General features: G+C 43.7%; 1 protein-coding gene across 1 annotated transcript in view; it reads right to left on the reverse strand.

Annotated features, from left to right (window-relative positions):
• Nucleotides 1-12404, reverse strand: part of WFDC8 (WAP four-disulfide core domain 8) — a 32816-nt gene extending 20412 nt beyond the window's left edge. The window contains exons 1-3 of the mRNA XM_070471828.1: nucleotides 12314-12404; nucleotides 6298-6447; nucleotides 5702-5765 (exon numbers count right to left, since the gene is read on the reverse strand). Coding sequence (XP_070327929.1) covers nucleotides 5702-5765; nucleotides 6298-6447; nucleotides 12314-12404 — 305 coding nt within the window. The remainder of the gene's footprint in view (nucleotides 1-5701; nucleotides 5766-6297; nucleotides 6448-12313) is intronic.
• Between the last annotated feature and the right edge of the window lie 5036 nt (nucleotides 12405-17440).

Here is a 17440-nt window from a genome sequence, read left to right on the forward strand (position 1 = left end):
CAAGGGGATCAAAGCAGTCCATCCTAAAGGAGATCAGTCCTGAGTGTTCATTGGAAGGACTGATGCTGAAGCTGAAACTCCAATACTTTGGCCACCTGATGTGAAGATATGACTCATTTGAAAAGACCCTGATGCTGGGAAAGATTGAAGGCAGGAGGAGAAGGGGACCACAGAGGATGAGATGGTTGGATGGCATCACCGATTCAATGGACATGAGTTTGAGCAGGCTCCAGGAGTTGGTGATGGACAGGGAAGCCTGGCATGCTGCAGTCCATGGGATCACAAAGAGTCAGACATGACTGAGTGAGTGAACTAGAAACTGGATGAAGGAAAAAGAATATAATAACTCGTAAGGGAAAAGACTATCCACAGACTCCAATTCTAAGATGAAATAAATGTTGGAATTATCTGACAAAGACTTTTTTTTTTATATTTCTTTGGTATTTTTTCATAAGATAGCAAGTAATAAAAAAATAAAATATTTAGTATGCACATGTATACATGGATGTACCAGTGATATTTTCTCAACAAATTCACTGATATTCTTGAAGAAGAGCAAAAACATGAGTGGAAGTTCTCCTGCATTCTGTTGATTCACATAGTAAAGATCAAAGATTACTCTATGCATCTAAAAACTTCTCTCTGTAAATAAATCATTTAATATTTTTTCGAAATTTTTAAACATTGACCACACCTTAACTGTTCCAAAAACATCTATTCTTAGTTGATGAATGTTCATCAACTAAGAATAGATGTTTTTGGAACATCCTAATCTTTCCTATTTCTGCAACTTACTTTGTATTGAAAGACAAAAGTCTTACAGTAAGAGTTGCTCCCTCTTCTATAAAGTTGGGAGAGGCAAGGTAATTATGATTGAGGAATTTTATTGTTGTTGTTTTTAATATTTTTTCACTGGAGTATAGTTACTTTACAAAGTTGTGTTAGTTTCTTCTGTACAGCAAAGCGGATCAGTTATATACGTTTGTATCCACTCCTTTTTAGATTTGCTTCCCATTTAGGTCACCGACGAAGACCTTAAAGCAGCTACTATAGAAATTCTGCAGCAAGCAATTATGAACACCCTTGAAACTGATGGAAAAGTAGAAAGCCTCAGCAAAGAAATAGATGAGATAAAGAAGACTGAAATGGAAACTTTTTAAGAGAAGAAGATGATAACCAAAATTAAAAAACTCACTAGATGGGCTTAATATCAGAATGTAAATGACAGAGAAAAGAGCAGTGAACTTGAAGACAGAAAAATAGAAATTATCCAATTTGAACAACAGAGAAAAAAATATTGAAAAACGTATACAGAGCCTCAGGGACGATAACTGAAGTTCTGACATCTGTTGTCCTTTCTTTCCTAGGGAGGAGAACTCTTTCTACCTGTGAAAATTTCTCTCAGTACTGGGTACTGAGCAATGCCTGAGCAATTATTGCTTCAGGGATGGGATGACATAAGCAAAATGCAGCCATTCTCCCTTCTCCTTTTTTAAAAAAAAAAAAAATTTTTTTTCTTTTTTTGTTGAAGTATTGGGCTCCCCTGATGGCTCAGCGGTAAAAAAAATCTGCCTGCCAAGGCAGGAGACACAAGAGACTTGGGTTTGATCCCTGTTTGATCCCTGGGTCAGGAAGATCCCCCTGGAGAAGGAAATGGCAACCCACTACAGTATTCTTGCCTGGGAGATCCCATGGACAGAGAAACCTGGTGGGCTAAGTCCATAGGGTCGCAAAAAGTTGGACACAACTTAGAGACTAAACAATGAATAGTCGATTTACAATGTTAGTTTCTGGTGTGCAACAAAGTGATTCAGTTTTATTTATATTTATGCGTATGATATCACTTATATATGGAATCTAAAATATGGCACAAATGAACTTATTTACAAAACAGAAACAAGCTCACAAATACAGAAAACAAACTGACGGCTCTCTTCTCTTGTTAGGTGGTTCTCTCAGGTGGAATGGAACACCATTCCATTGTGTTGCTCAAGTTTTCTTGCTCAGATTTTGTAAGTGGACTCCAAAGCTCCCCCAGAGCTGTTTTTGCTCACAGATAGCTGTCTAATTATTGTCCTTTGTAGGGGGACAGAGATGGGGGTCTCCTAGGTCATTGTTTTATTGACATCATTCTGTATCCATATGTTTTGATATGTCATATTTTTATTTTTCAGTTCAAAATATTTTCTATTTCCTATCATGATTTCATTTTGACCCATGGTTCCTTAGAATTGCCTTATTTTTAATATGAATAATTTTCTAGCTATTTCATTTTATCTTCTAAAATGTGGTCACTTTGAATTTCCACCATAGTCAGTTTGATTTCAATTTATTGACATTTATTGAGACATCCTTTAATGTTCCCACCTGGCTTCCCTGGTGGCTCAGTGGTAAATAACCTTGCCTGCAATGCTGGAGACACAGTAGATGCGGGTCCAGTCCCTGGGTTGGCAAGATCCCCTGGAGGAGGAGATGGCAACTCACTCTAGTATTCTTACCTGGAAAATCCCATGGACTGAGGAGCCTGGTGGGTTACAGTCCACGGGGTCGCAAAGAGTTGGACATGCCTGAAGTGACTGAGCACACACGCACGTGCTCTAGTGGGGAGGGGAGAGTGTATTCCACAGAAATGCTGAATTCTTTATTATCTACTTATTTATTTTGGGTTGCACTTGGTCTTTGTTGCCACACTTGGGCTTTCTCTAGCTGCGGAGAGTGAAGACTACTTTCTAGTTGTGTTGAGCAGGCTTCTCGCTGTGGTGGCCTCTCTTGTTGAAGAGCTCTAGGTGCAGAGGCTTCAGTAGTTGTGGCACATGGACTTAATTACCCTGAGTCATGTGGAATCTTCCTAGGCCAGGGATTGAACTCATGTCCCCTGCATTGGCAGGAGGATTCTTAACCACTGGACCACCAAGGAAGTCCTGAATTCTTTTTTATATAAGTTGAGTAGTCACTTTTTGTTTATCTGTATATACAGACCCCATTCTCTCAAATATTCTATCTCTTTGCTGATTTTGTGGGGGAGGGAGCAGACATATCGTCCTATTTTATCAGTTACTGAGAGAAGGATGTTAAAACTGTCTGCTGGGCTCTTCCGTGGGAAGGATCCTGTCCTTGACTGAGAACTTCCCTCCTTGGAGGGGCCACGCCGTATCGTTCAGCATCAGGGCCCCAGAGTCCCAGGGTACCTGGAGCCTGGGATGCTGCACGGAGCTACTGTATTCTGAAGTCCAACCAGCCAGCCAGGTGGAAACTCGACACTGCCAACGACAGGGGTCTGCACGACACAGGGGAAGGCTCGTGTGACTTGGACACTGACATTTTGTGTCTTCCCGTGGGCAAATAAAAGCCGAGAGACCTCAAAAAAAAAAAAAAAAAAACTGTCTGCTGATCAATCTTGCTTCTGGCCATGGCAGGCCAGTTTACTTAGGACCAATCCTCCCAGTAAAGCCAAAATGAGATCCCCTGGGGGGCTCTCAGTACACATCTTTGGGTACCAATCACCACCCATTTCCAGAGTGGGTTGACTCCACGCTTTGAAGCTAGATAACCAGGTGCAAAGGCTGTTTCAGTGTGTTCCTAGCACACCCCAGGGGAAATAAGAGTGTTCTTTCTGACAAGTGATTCCAGAGATTTTTCTCAACTTTCTTTTTCTCTAATCACTCAACAGTGACTAGTTCATTGGTTTTGTCCTAAGGCAACCACCCCTGCTTGTCCAGGAAAACATTAAGGACCTGTCCTCCATTATGCATCTCACTTAATGCTTTTTCTGCACAGTGGCCCTCTCTAACTCTATTCCCCACCAGACCCCTTCCTTGAAGCACATCTTTGTCCCCTGACACAGATATACTTCTGTAAACTCAAGTACAGAGGTGTTTGGAGAATGGGGTCTGTATATTCATTCATCATCAAGTTGCCCAGTGAATCTGGATAGGTTCAGTCACCTGTCAGAGCCTGTTTGTTCTCCTTTACTAATTTTGGCAAAGAGGATGAGATGGTTGGATGGCATCACCGATTTAATGCACATGAGCTTGGGCCAACTCTGGAAGATGGTGAGGGACAGGGAGGTCTGGCTTGCTGCAGTCCGTGGGTCGCAAAGAGTTAGACACGACTTAGCAACTGAACAACAACAACTTATTCCCTGCAGGCTTTATGGGCGTAACAGCACAGATCAAAAAGGAAAAGTTGGCAAATCAGAAATGCTAGGGTCATAGAATTTAATACCAAATTCATGATCCAACCCTTTCGGCAAACTCGTCTGTTGCTATGGGAGGCAGGGGAAGGATAGGGCAGCAGGCTTTCAAGTCTTTCAAGCTCCCTTTCCTCTCCCCCCAAGTCTATATTTAATCTACTCAAGGAGGGAAAATAGCTATCATTTGGGGCATTCCAATTCCTCTCTATCCTTCAAGATAGGACCAAGAATCTCTTCTTGAAGAAAGCCTGATTACATCTTCTTGAAGAAAGCCTGATTACATCTACCCATACCAACTCCCCTGTCTTCTGTACTTTAATGCACTGACTGTCTGTCCATTGGCCCCTTCTTGTCATGTCTCATTCTGGTTTCTACCTGTTTGGATCATACCTCCTTCCTTGGGTAAAATGTTAACAGATAGAGTTTGTGACACCCTCATTTGTGCAGCAGCCTTGCCACCATCTTGGGCAAATGGTAGACTACCACCCTCCAAAGGTTGCTTACCATTTCTGGGAGTATTTACATATGAAAATATCCCTGTAGATGCCAAATGATTGAGTAAGTAATGGTAACACATTAGGCATTGTTCAGGAAAAGAACTTGGGGAGGCCAGTGGTACTTCCTTTCATCCTAGACCATTGGTGGATCCCCTTTAGGTAAGATTGTAATTTCATGTGTTTGCATGTGTGCTCAGCCGTGGCCTACTCTTTGTGACTCCATGGACTGTCAGGAGCCCATCAAATTCCTCTGTCCATGAAATTCTCCAGGCAATAATACTGGAGTGGGTTGCCATTTCCTACTCCAGGGCATCTTCCTGACCTAGGGATCAAACCCCAGTCTCTTGCATTTCCTGCCTTGGCAGGCAGATTCTTTACCAACTGTGCCAACTGGGAAGCTCATGAACTAATTAAATCACAGGCCTGAGATTATAGGAGAAAGGCTACAAGTGATGGGAATCTCAGAGGAATAGTGTTTTCTGCAGCCATAAGAACATCCCAGGGAGGTTGGTCCATGGACAAAGAAGAGTAGAATGCAGAAATCTTGGCTAAGGACATCAAGTCCCTTAAGGGGGAGGAGGTAGGGGGATCCAAAGTGGGAGGCAGGGACTTCCCTGGTGGTCCAGTGGTTAGGCCTCTGTGCTTCCACTGCAGAAGATACAAGTTCCATCAGTGGTTGGGGAGCTGAGATTCCACATACTGCAAGATGTGGTCAGAAGGAAAAACCAAAACTGGGAGGCAGAAGATGAGGGCTTGTATAAAGTGGGGTGGGGATGGTCAGAGAATGATACGGACATTATGAAAGAAGAAAAAGATGTCTCCTTTACTGTCACAGCTTATTTGTCAAGGAATTAAAGCTGATAACATAATAGCTTAGGGAAGAGGGTTGGCAGGTGGACATTGCCCTGGGCCCACCCTCCTCACCCCCATCCTGAGCTGAGTCAGGAAGATGATCCTACTGGAGGTCACGGCACATTCTTCCAAGGCCTCCCAGGTATCCTCCGACTCTCACGGGTGCTTTGTGGGCTGAACGGTGGACAGGATGTTGCTGATTTTGTGGTCTGTATTGCTGCTCACTAGGAGAGAGTAGGGGTAGATACTCAGTTATCACACAATCCAGAGAAAACAGATCCTCCCAAACCATAGGGGCAGGGATGTGTTCTGTGGTGTAGGGAAGGGCCACACAAGGCTTCTCCAGGGATGTTTTAAGCCAGCCATGAGCAAGGAGATATAAATATCAGACCTCCTGAAGTCTGGATGAATCAGGTAGGCCCACAAGCAGACAGTGGGGACTCAGATGAATGAAGAGGCAGGGGAGCCCAGGTCTGATTAGATATTGGAACTGGGAGGGGGAGGGGAGGCTGAGTCTCCTGCTGTCTGTCCCCCCACAATTTGGAATCCGTAGTCTTCTGGTTTTCCTTTTTTAAAAAACCTTTTGGCTGTACCTTGGGGCAGGTGGGATCTTATTTCCCCGATCATGGATCGAACCCATGCCCCCTGTGATGGAAGCGCAGAGTCTTAACTACTGGACTGCTGGGGAAGCCCCAGGAGTCCATAGCCCTTGAGAACCAAATGGCAAGGCAAGGAAGGGTGCTTCTTAGACCCTACCGTTCAGCTTCAGAAGCATGCAGACGCCTCCGCAGAAGGCACCGCAGCAGTAATGGCCGAGCGGACACTCCGTGTGAAGCTTGCACTTGATGGCACACTGCTCGTTAGTGGGGCTCTTGTTGCAGGGCTTCAGTTTCAGATTTGGCCCAACTTAGAAGAAGTACATGAGTCCCAGAAGGAGAGTGTTCTCAGGATTACCAGCCCCTCCCAGACCCCAGGACCCACTCCACTCATTGCTCTTCTTCCTCTCCCTGCCCGGGGGTCTAGGTGGGCTTTCTAGTGCCCAGACCCAAGATCCTGCTCCCACCCCTTACCCCAACAAACCCAGGCACCCTGAAGTCACCTCTGTGGAATTTAAACTCACAGAACCTGGGTCCTGAAACCCAAGTTTCAGAACAAAGAGTCCCAAGAGATCTCCCAGTCTCCCACTCTTGTTTTACAGAGGGAGGGGAACCGGGTCCCAGAGCAGAGACTCCACTGTTCCACCTCTGGTGGAAATGGCCCTACACACCTAGTTCTTCCCTAGAAACATCTATCACTAGTCATTCACCTCAATTCTATTGATTTCAATTTTTTTACACCAGTGGTTCTAAATTTCTCTTCATGGAACAGAACTTTTTTACTAGCCTTTAGTCTTGGAATATCTAGGCTTGTTTTCCTCTCAATCTATCTTTTATTTATTTTTTCATTGGAGTGTAATTGCTTTACAGTCTTATGTCAGCTTCTGCCATATAACAGTGTGAATCAGTTATATGTGAACATATGTCTCCTCCCTCTTGAGCCTCCCTGTCACTTCCCCCCGGTTCCACCCCTCTGGGTCATCACAGAGCACCACCTTGAGCTGCCTGTTCTATACAACAGCTTCCCACTAAGTATCTGTTTTACACATGGTACTATATTTATGTCAATGCTATTCTTTCAATCCATCCCACCTTCTCATTCCCCTGCTGTGTCCACAAGTTCCTTCTCTATGTCTGCATCCCTATTCCTGCCTTGCAACTAGGATCATCAGTACCACTTTTCTAGATGAGCTTGTGTTTTATTTCTCCTCTCCATACCCAGTGTTCTGAAATACTCAGATCTGTAAACAAAGGGCATATTTCAAGAAATTATTACCAGTCCTTTTCCAGTTTGCTGCTCATCCTTGAAACTCCTGAGAACAAGAACTCCTGGTAGCTCAAGCTAAGCTCTAGACCCCGTGGAACTTATCACTGCTAAGTGCCCTCCTGCACAAAAACTCTATGTACACACATTTTTTTTTTAAATCGCATTACCTGTAGCATCAGAAGACACTCAAGATGAGAACAAAACATTCAGCCTTCCTCTAGTATCCTGACTTTAAAAAAGAACCAGTGCTTCTATTACAGACCCTAGTTCTTCTCTGCAATTGGACCAAGAAAGGTCCTTTTGTTTCCTATTCTTTCTTCATCTTGAAGCCCAGCCCGAATACCTACCGTAAGGTGGAAGTTCAAAGGAAGAATCTACTTTTTCTTTCCAGCTTCCTGAAACTGGCAGGATTGCCACGCAGGAGAGCATCAGCAGCTGGAGACCCAACAACTTCATGATGCTGAGCCTGGACATGTGAAGGTGAGCCTGGCAGGAGAGCCGGCACTTGGGCCAGGTTCTGCAGGGGCTCAAGAAGGGTTTCAGGGTGGGGAGTTGGGAGACCACGTGACTGTCTCTCAGTGCCCCGTCTGGTTCTTCCTCCTCTCCGTCTTCAGCCACCACTCCTGGGCTGGGATTGATGTCTCATGAAGCTCTTGCCTTCTCTTATACGTTATATACTCCTCTCATTGTAGAAATGGATTCTTTGTACTTTATTAATTTTTATTTTAGCAATTTTAAAAACACAGAAAAGTATGAAGAAGAGTAATGAGTTATTATCAGTTGTTTATCCATTACCTAGATATAGATAGATACTAGGGCTTTTTATCTTTCATAAAAGAGAGCTGTAAACTCCAAAATTTTAACAATTGTAATCCTATGATAAACTGTAATGGAAAAGAATATTTTTTAAATGTGTGTGTGTATAACTGAATCACTTTGCTTTACAGTGATTTACAACATGGTAAATCAACTATGAAGTGAAGTGAAGTGAAAGTTGCTCAGTCATGTCCGACTCTTTGCGATATAGTCCATGGAATTCTCCAGGCCAGAATACTGGAGTGAGTAGCCTTTCCCTTCTCCAGGGGATCTTCCCAACCCAGGGATCGAACCCAGGTCTTCCACATTGCAGGTGGATTCTTTACCAGCTGAGCCACAAAAGATTTTAAATAAAACTTAGTTCATTAATCCCCAAAACACTTGCACCTGTTTATAAGTATTTTACTGACAAAAATCAGGCCCTAGTTTCATGGTGAGAGAGTCTGATGAAAAAAAAAAGGAATTGCAGAAATAATGATTGAAATAGGGATTTCCCTGGTGGTCCAGTGGCTGAGACTCCATGCTCCCAATGCAGCGGGACCCATGTTCAATCCCTGGTCAGGGGACTACATTTCACATGCTGAAACTAAAGATCTTGCATGCTGCAACTAAGACCAGGTGCAGCCAAATAAATATATTTTTAAAATATAGTGGTGAAAAATAAAAATAAAATATAGTGGTGATTGAATTAATGATTAATATTTCAAAAACAAGACAACCACAGTGCCATTTTTACTATTAAGGCCTTGCAGTTATTCCTCCTCAAATTTTAAGGCATAGCCTATTCCATCCCCTCTAGTTTTGCTATGCTTTGAATTTTCTTACTCTGGCTTAACTTTTTAATCTGCCTGAATTTTATACTTGGTTGAGAGGGATATCTGACATCTTGCTCAGTCCCTGTGGATCATGAGGCGACCTTAAAAATGGAAACATTACGACAAGGACAGTGGACCAAAAGGAGCCTGGATCTTCTAAAGTTTTGTGGTAGAGGATCTTGTTCTGGATACCTAAATCCTGAATCTTGTGCCTGAAAAACAATTAACATCTCTTATTTAAGCCACCATTTTCTCCTCTGTCACTGTGAACCTGTAGTTGAAAATCCAAAATGATACCCGAGCCAAACTATATATTAAGATAAAGTTAGAACGAAGGCATGAAAGCTCTCAAATTTTTTAATTTACTTCATTTAATTAGTTCTCAAACAATCTCTCTGAGGAAGCCCCTGTCGGGTATATATATTACCAAAATGAGGTTGTTAAGAAAGAGAAGTGGGGTCTAGGAAACAGGATCTCTAAGCCAGGAGAAAGTAAAATACCACTATGATGGTGAAGGGAGATCCCCAGGGGCGCTCCACAGTGGGGACCCCAGAGCCCCACTCCTGAAGCGTGTTGCCCCAAGCCCCTGGCCCATTGCCCCTTTCCATTGTTCTGAGCTTTAAGGCACTAGCCAGTGTGCTAAGTCGCCTCAGCCGTGTCTGACTCTTTGTAACCCTACGGACTACAGCCTGCCAGGCTTCTCTGTCCGTGGGATTCTCCAGGCAAGATTGCTACAGTTGGTTGCCATTTCCTTCTCCGGGGATCTTCCTGGCTGAGGGATTGAACTCAGGTCTCTTGAATTGCAGGTGGATCCTTTACCGTCTGAGCCTCCAGGGAAGTCCAACAGCAGAGGGGATCAAGGGTGCTTGCTCCTGGGACCAGAGATATATGGAGGCCAGGGTCTTAGGTCTTACTTCAGGAGTCTGGCTTTTCATAAACAGTCAGGTGAGAGTCTGTCGTGTGTTCACTAAATCCATTTTCCTATTCTTATTGGGCATACAGCTAGACTATAATTCTTCTTCTTTTTTGCCAATAGGTGGGACCACATTATGGCAAATAGAATATTGGAGAGAAATAATAAACTTCACTTCTAGGCCTGGCCCTTAAAAGCCTTCCATGTGAGCCTGCATCCTAGTTTTCTTCTCCCACCTGCTGGCTGGATGCAGAAGCAGCCCTAGGAGATGATGGAGCTGTAGATGGGAGGAGCCAGGGTCCTTGAATCTTGACATGGGTCATTCATTGATCACCCTGATGTATTATGAATAAGGATAAACTTTACTGTGCTGACCGCATAAGTTTTTTAAATTATTTTTTAAACTTATTTGTTTATTTGTTTATTTCTGACTGAGCTGGATCTTCGTTGCTGCAAACAGGAGCTACACTCTAGTTGCACTGTGCGGGCTTCTCATTGTGGTGGTTCCTCTTGTTGCAGAGCACGTGCTCTGAGGCCTGCGGGTTTCAGTAGTTGCAGCATGCAAGATCTAGAGCACGTGGCCCCGCAAGATTTTTATAAACTCTGTATTTTTGCTACAACCATGAGCATGCCGGACTAACACATGGGTCTAATTGAAAGGCAGAGTTGAGTGCCTGTGCCCATGATGGGATGGGAACACCTTTGGGGGCTGTTGAGGGTTATAATGAAAGAAATTAAGTCATAGGGATAAAGTACCAACAAACACAGAACACTCAAGTTGGTGGATCATTTTATTTGGTAAAGACGTGAGCCTTCTCAAGATTGAAAGGTCAAGGAAGAACAGAGATCCTCAGATGGAGCGAGTGGGTATCCCAACAGAGAACCAGGCAGCCCTCTTCTTGACCACATAGCCTCCAGCCCACACTAGTTGGGAGGAGCTCAGTTAGAAACTAGGATTTTATCATGAATTTAAAAGGTTCCCTGGAAGAGAAAAGTTAAGTGGTTAAAAGTCACAGAATTCTGAGGGGCATCCATTCCCAAACTTAACTGCACCCTTAGTCCCAGTTAATGGAAACAGGAGGTCTTCCTAGAAGATCAGGAGTTACCTGCTTTTAGTCAATTTCTCTCAAGAGATTTGCCGGTTGAGCAGACAAGTGAAGACCTGGTCTCCTTGGGCCTGGCTAAGAGAAGGGGCCAACGGAGAGGCCAGATTGAGGCAATAATTGGAATCTTGGACAAGGGAACGATGAACAAATTGATGGGTGATGTTGCGGGGAATTGAATGAGATTGAAAAGAATGTGTGGCTGGCCCCCACTCTAGTATCTTGGTTTACTTTGCAGTGAGTGGCAGTCTAGGTGTGGAGGCAGGAGGACGTTGCCTTATGCTGCTTGTTTCTTTGACCAGGGTTTGGGTGATGATGTCTTCTGTCCCAGGTCACACCTTCTGAACTAGGGCTAGCAGCGGTAAGGAAGCATCCCCATGCCAACCTTCCCACCCCAAGCAACTCACTCATTGTCCAGGCAGATGTTTCCGCAGTAAGTCCAGCAGCATGTGTGATTTGGAAAGGAACATTCCCTTAATTTAGTGCATCTTTTTACACAATACCTTAATGATGGAGGCTGTACCCAGCACTGATCAGTATCTCTTGGTTCATCTGGAATCAAGAGGGTAGAAGTTGGCAGTGTCTATCCACCCACCACTTGGACAAGAAACCCTTTCTCAAGTTGAAATATCCCTGAGCTCTAAGCCACATAGTATTTTTCTGCCCTTGAAGAGAATCCCTTTGTGAATCCTAGCCAGTGGCTTTTTACAGAAGACCATCCTTATATGGCATGACTTCCCTCTTACGACATGTTCCCACAGCATTGCAGGGCTTCGGGTTCTGTCCAGGTTGCCTAAAGATGGGGACATCCTTCACTAGGACAACCCCAATACAGATAACACCACCTCACCAAGTCTGTTCCCATATAACTTTAGATTGCAAGGTCTGCAATAGTCTCTAGCTCAGATTTCCATACCCGATTTTCAGATTGGAAAACTGAGGGCTCAGACGGAAGCTGTGTTGGTCTTTCCTCTACCCAAGGTGGTCTGACACTGGCCACTATTGTAACCTGCTAGGTTATGGACTGTGGGCAAAAGCTACATTCCCTTTCCATGTACCCACTATGGCTTTCAGAGCTGGGAAAGGAAGCTTGAGGAGATGCCAGTTTGGGAACAGCCAACATAATCTTTCTTGGATGTCTCTTGCTTGAAGGAGGACTATTTTCATTTAAAGGGTGATCCTAGAAATGTGGGCTCTGAATCAGTTATACCAAACACTCCAGACCTGGGCAAAGCACTCTCCTCCCTGGCCACACCACCTACAGGGAATTTTGTCCTTGAGGCCTCCCAGCGCAGGCAGAAACATCGCAAGCTCGTAGGTGAGAAGCACGAGGAGAAGAATCCAGGGCTTCATGGTCGTTTCTACGTGTGTTTGGGTTAGGTTTTGGCAGAAGGCAGGTCTTTTCCCGATGCTACTAGAGATAGACAGGAATTAAGGGGACAGAATAGGAAAGAAAGAGAAGTGCTTGTGAATATTTTATTGTTCTTCTACTTTTCCTTTCCACCCGCTGGCGCCCAACAACACAGCAAACTAGCCAATGACTTCCCTGGACTTCTTCCCCATTCACATTAGCTACCCCTTGCTTTATGAAATAACTTTTTTTTGTTAATGCATTGTTTTTTTCTGATCAAAAAGCGATCTATCTTCAGGTTGTATTGTTAAAACAAAAAACTACAAACAGGAGGGCTTCCCTGGTGGCTCAGTGGTATAAAGAATCAGCCTGCCAATGTGGGAAACACGAGTTTGATCTCTGGTCTGGGAAGACCCCACGTGCCACAGAGCAACTCAGCACGTGTGCTGCAACTACTGACCTGTGCTCTGGGTCCTGGGAGCTGAAACTACCGAGCCCCGGGGCTGCCGCTGCTGAAGCCCAAGCACTAGAGCCTGTGCTCGGCAACAAGAGGAGCCGCTGGAACGGGACGCTCATGCACTGCAGCTAGAGAGCGGCCCCCACTCACCGAAACAAGAGAAAAGCCAGCACAGCAACCAAGACCCAGCACAGCAAATTTAAAAAAAAAGAGAGGAAATGGGTAATCACTATCCATTATTTCACCACCAAGAGATAACTGTATAATGTGTATGCTTTTATGCTGTGGTCATTATTTTACAAAATTGGAAAAATAAGAACACTTGAAATAATCTGATCTGTTAGTTAAGAACACAGGTAACCGGATGATAGAGTGGAAGTTTTAGTTGAGACCTTAAGATGGAGTGGATGAGATAGATGACTCAGCAGGACTTGAGAAAAGTTGCTGACCAAACTGAGAAGCAAGACCTTCACACAACACTGTGAAGCAACTATACTCCAATAAAAATTAATAAAATTGTTAAAAACCGAAAAAAAAAATTTCATCTGCATAGATGATCCAAAGTTGAAGGAGTTATAAGAGAGGATGTTGTAGGATATCTCATTGGTCAAAAGCTTTGCCCAGAGAAGTAGACACGCTGTCTTCTAATTCCCAGTTGGGAGCATAAGCTCTGTGGATGTCGCTCCGAGTCTCCAGTATGTCCCCAACATTGGAGACTTGTATTCCAGTCATAACTGAAAACTCTGAAGAGCCAGGAATTTGTCTAAAGTGACCTGCAGCAGCAGAGAAGAGGGCTACAGTTTGAGAAGTGTCTGAATTGTAAATGGCCTGATGCCATTTTGTGCCTCCAATGAACTCTTGAAATCACCCATAAAAGGGGACCAAAAGCCCAATGCCAGCCAGTGATCACACCTACTGTGTAAGAACTTTCCCAACTCTCTTAGTGGTCCTTCCTCCCCCTACTACTCAGGAGCCAGAAACTTTTTTAAACCAATTGTGGGCGGAGGAACAGAATCACAAAGAACCCAAGAGAAAGATGTTGGCCACATCCTCTTCCACAGCTGGAGCCTCTGAGAAAAAGGAGGATCCACAGTTCTAAACAATTTAGGAAGTTGTGGCTAATTTTGTGGGCCTGTACATTTTAATGATTAGGTTGAGAAAATGTTTTGTGACTTAAGTCACGGAAGTTGTGGGCAGCTACCAAAGTTTTCCTGAAGAAGCAAGGAAAAAACTAGCTGTTTCCTGAATAGAATAAAATCTATTCTGAATAAACAGATTCTGAATAAAATCTAACGGAACAGGGTGGGGGGGGGGGACAAAAATAATATGATCACATCACACAAGTCATGCCAACAATACAATGATAAATATTATGATCATTCCCTGTGTCATGAAGGAAACAGGCAAAAATTCATACATTTGTAGAGTTGCCATTCTGGTTAAGTAAGAGAATAAGGAAATACATATTTGATAGTAAGCACTCAGGAGAAAACAAAGAAGCAGAAAAAAGATGAAATAGCCTGCTGACAACTGGCAGCTAAAGCGTGAAGGGAGTTGGGAGGTAGGCGGAGGAGACTTAATTAGAAGTCCCCGCCCTCTTCCATCTGCTTCCTTCATCCTTTATCTGCTGTCTTGCTCTCTTAAAACCAAACAGGAAGAAAAATGAAAGAATCTAAGAAAAGGGTAAAATATCACGAATTACATAGTAACAAGGTAGAGGTTACAGGTTGTTTCTCTCCCTGAAAGTCTTTGTTTAAAAGTTTCCAATCCAGCAGGAGACTACACTGTCCAATATGGTAGCTACTGGCACCTATGACTATATAAATTAACTAAAGTGCAAGATAAACAACAAAGTTTTACTGTATAGCTCAGGGAATTATACCCAGTATCTTGATGGAATATAACCATAAAAAACAACCTATGCAGCACACCTGAAACTAACACACTGTTATCAATCAACTATACGTCAATTAAAAATTAAACTTAAGTTTAGTTTCCAAGCATTTCAGGCTTCAATATCCACACGAAGCTAGTGGCTGTTCTATCGGATAAGTTAGATGTAGAATATCTCCATCATCACAGAAAATTCTATGAAACCACACTCCTCGGAATGAAACAAAATGCCTTTGCTTAAAAGCCAGGCTAGTACTAGAGATCATTTAAAAGGTGTGGAATTTTTCAAAGGGATCTTTGAAAACTCATTGTCCATTCAGAATACGTGAAATTTGGAAGTTGCAAAACTGTACATTTGAGGCATGTGAATCCCTAGATGCATTGACTCAGAGGCAAATTGCATTTAGGAGATTAGGAGAGACAGTAAGAGAAGGAGATTAATGAAAGAAGAGGAAAGAAAAAGCCCTTAAAAGGTAAAAGAGCTACTCCATTGGTGGTCCAGGGGTTAAGACACCACGCTTACAATACAGGGAGCATGGGTTCGATCCTGGTTGGGGAACTAAGATCTCACATGCCCCATGGCACAATCAAAAAACTGAAAAGGTAAAAGATCAGATGTCTGGGGGCTTCCACTCAGATGCTTATATATGCTCTCCAACCATGTCCATTCAGAACCCACATTCTTGCCAGCCTGCTTCAGCAGGGTCTGGAGAAGGCAAATTGTGAAGTTCACCTACTGACGCATTGAGCATTGGGCAATATTTATACCAAAGCATACAACCTAACTGGTGAAGCTCCAAGCCAAAGGAGAACTCTCTTTAAGCACAGTGGGCTTCCAGAAATCCTGTAAATCACTCACATTTTTTTTGCACTTGAAAGCCAGCCAAGAGTGGTAAGATTCCCAGTCCTTGGGCCGGGCTCAGTGTTCTTCTGATCCTCCAAAGGCAGCAGCACATAGCAAGACAGATATGCAATGAGGATGCCCTGTTAACCACTCATAGGCAGGGGTGAGGCATAAGAGAACTGGGTGGAGTTGGGCATGGATGGGACAGGCCTCTGGATTCTTTTTTTTTTTAGGCCTCTGGATTCTTGACACCCCTGCCTTTTGCACACAGAAGGAGGAAGACAGACACAATAAATTCAAAGCAATGGGTTCTATGAAGCTGTTTATTTGTATTCAAAAATAGCATTCTAGACGCAAGTTTGCCAGAGCTTTGAGATCTGTTCATTTAAAGAGCCTCATTCTTCATCCTGTTCTCTGAGCTTCTCACTTGTCCCTAGAGGGCTTGTTCAGGATCATGGGGATGCCCAGTCCCCTTCTTTGCACACCACAGGTGTACTAAATGATCCCAGGGAGGGAAAATATCATCCCATCCAGGCTGGATACCACTCACATACAGAGATCTGGACGAATCTTTTGGCCCTGATGACATAGGGTGTGTGGCAATGAAATGGTCTCTAGGCATCACAAAGACACAAAACTACCGCCCCCTCCTCCAAATTCAGGGTCCTGGGCTTTCTAGATGTTAAAGGACAGAACAGGGCTTTCTAGTCAAGGATACTGTCATCTTGTTTAATCTCTGCTCCTTTTACCGAGAGCACTTCAGACAGTCCCCATGCCCTCTCTATCAGCTGTCTTATTCGTACTTCAGGCAATAATCCCCATTTAACAGAAAGAGTGTTGACATTACTGGGCAGGAAACTCACCTGAGCAAGCCACAAACAAAAGCTCACACCTCAAAACGCTTACTTCCACCTACCTCTGAATGTATCTGAATGGAGTGTCTGCAGTAACAGGCTCAATTTTTTATCTGGCTTATTCCTACTGGGAGAGTTGCGGGGTGGGGTGGGGGGTGGTAGCAGGGGGTTGTGGTCTGGAACAGGGAGCAGAAGAGGAGAGAAAGTCAGTTCAAAGGCTGGGAACTTAAAGGTGATTTTGGTTGCAGCCCATCTTTCATTCCCACTCAGGAACATACAGGTCACATTGCAGCCTCTTTGATATTCACCCATCCAGAAGTCCTGGATTTTCTTTGATATGAGAAGTGTCTCCTGCTAAGCCAGGAAGAACACTATGTACCTACTCACTTTCTCACCCACAAATTCCAGCTGCCTTACTTCAAAAGAAAAGGAGAAAAAAAAAAAACAGGACTTTTGAATAAAAGTGTTCAACAGAACATTGTCCAGATAATCAGTAATTAATGTAATACAGATGCTTGACAATAGGCATTTATGTTAAGTGAGGGCTGTGCAATTATGAGAAACCACGTTTTGTGAAATATTTACATGATTCATTGAGAGTGGAGAGGATGGGTAACAAAAGTTACCCGTGATGATTCAAAATGTGAGAAGACAAAGAATTGTACATAGTAAATATGCAAAGAAACTAGAAAGACAGTATAACAGGGCTTATGTTAATTCCAGGCAGTGAGATGATCACCTTTTTTAACACTCTTTGTCTCTTTTCTTATAAATTATTTTGTAATTAAAAAATAGAAATAGATTACATCTTCCAGGAAAAAAAAAAAACACTTCTGTTTGCAAAAGAGAAAGATTAGCTATGAGAGGAGGACCGTCCCTGTAGGAGCCCCAGGGTCACAGGAGTGGGCCGTGGTGAGGGGCAGCCCAGGGCGGGAAACAAGGGCTCCTTGCTCTGCCCCGGCTTGGCCAGGGGAGGCAGCGAGGAGCCCA

This window comes from Odocoileus virginianus, chromosome 9 (assembly GCF_023699985.2).
Source record: "Odocoileus virginianus isolate 20LAN1187 ecotype Illinois chromosome 9, Ovbor_1.2, whole genome shotgun sequence".
NCBI classification, from domain to species: Eukaryota; Metazoa; Chordata; class Mammalia; order Artiodactyla; family Cervidae; genus Odocoileus; species Odocoileus virginianus.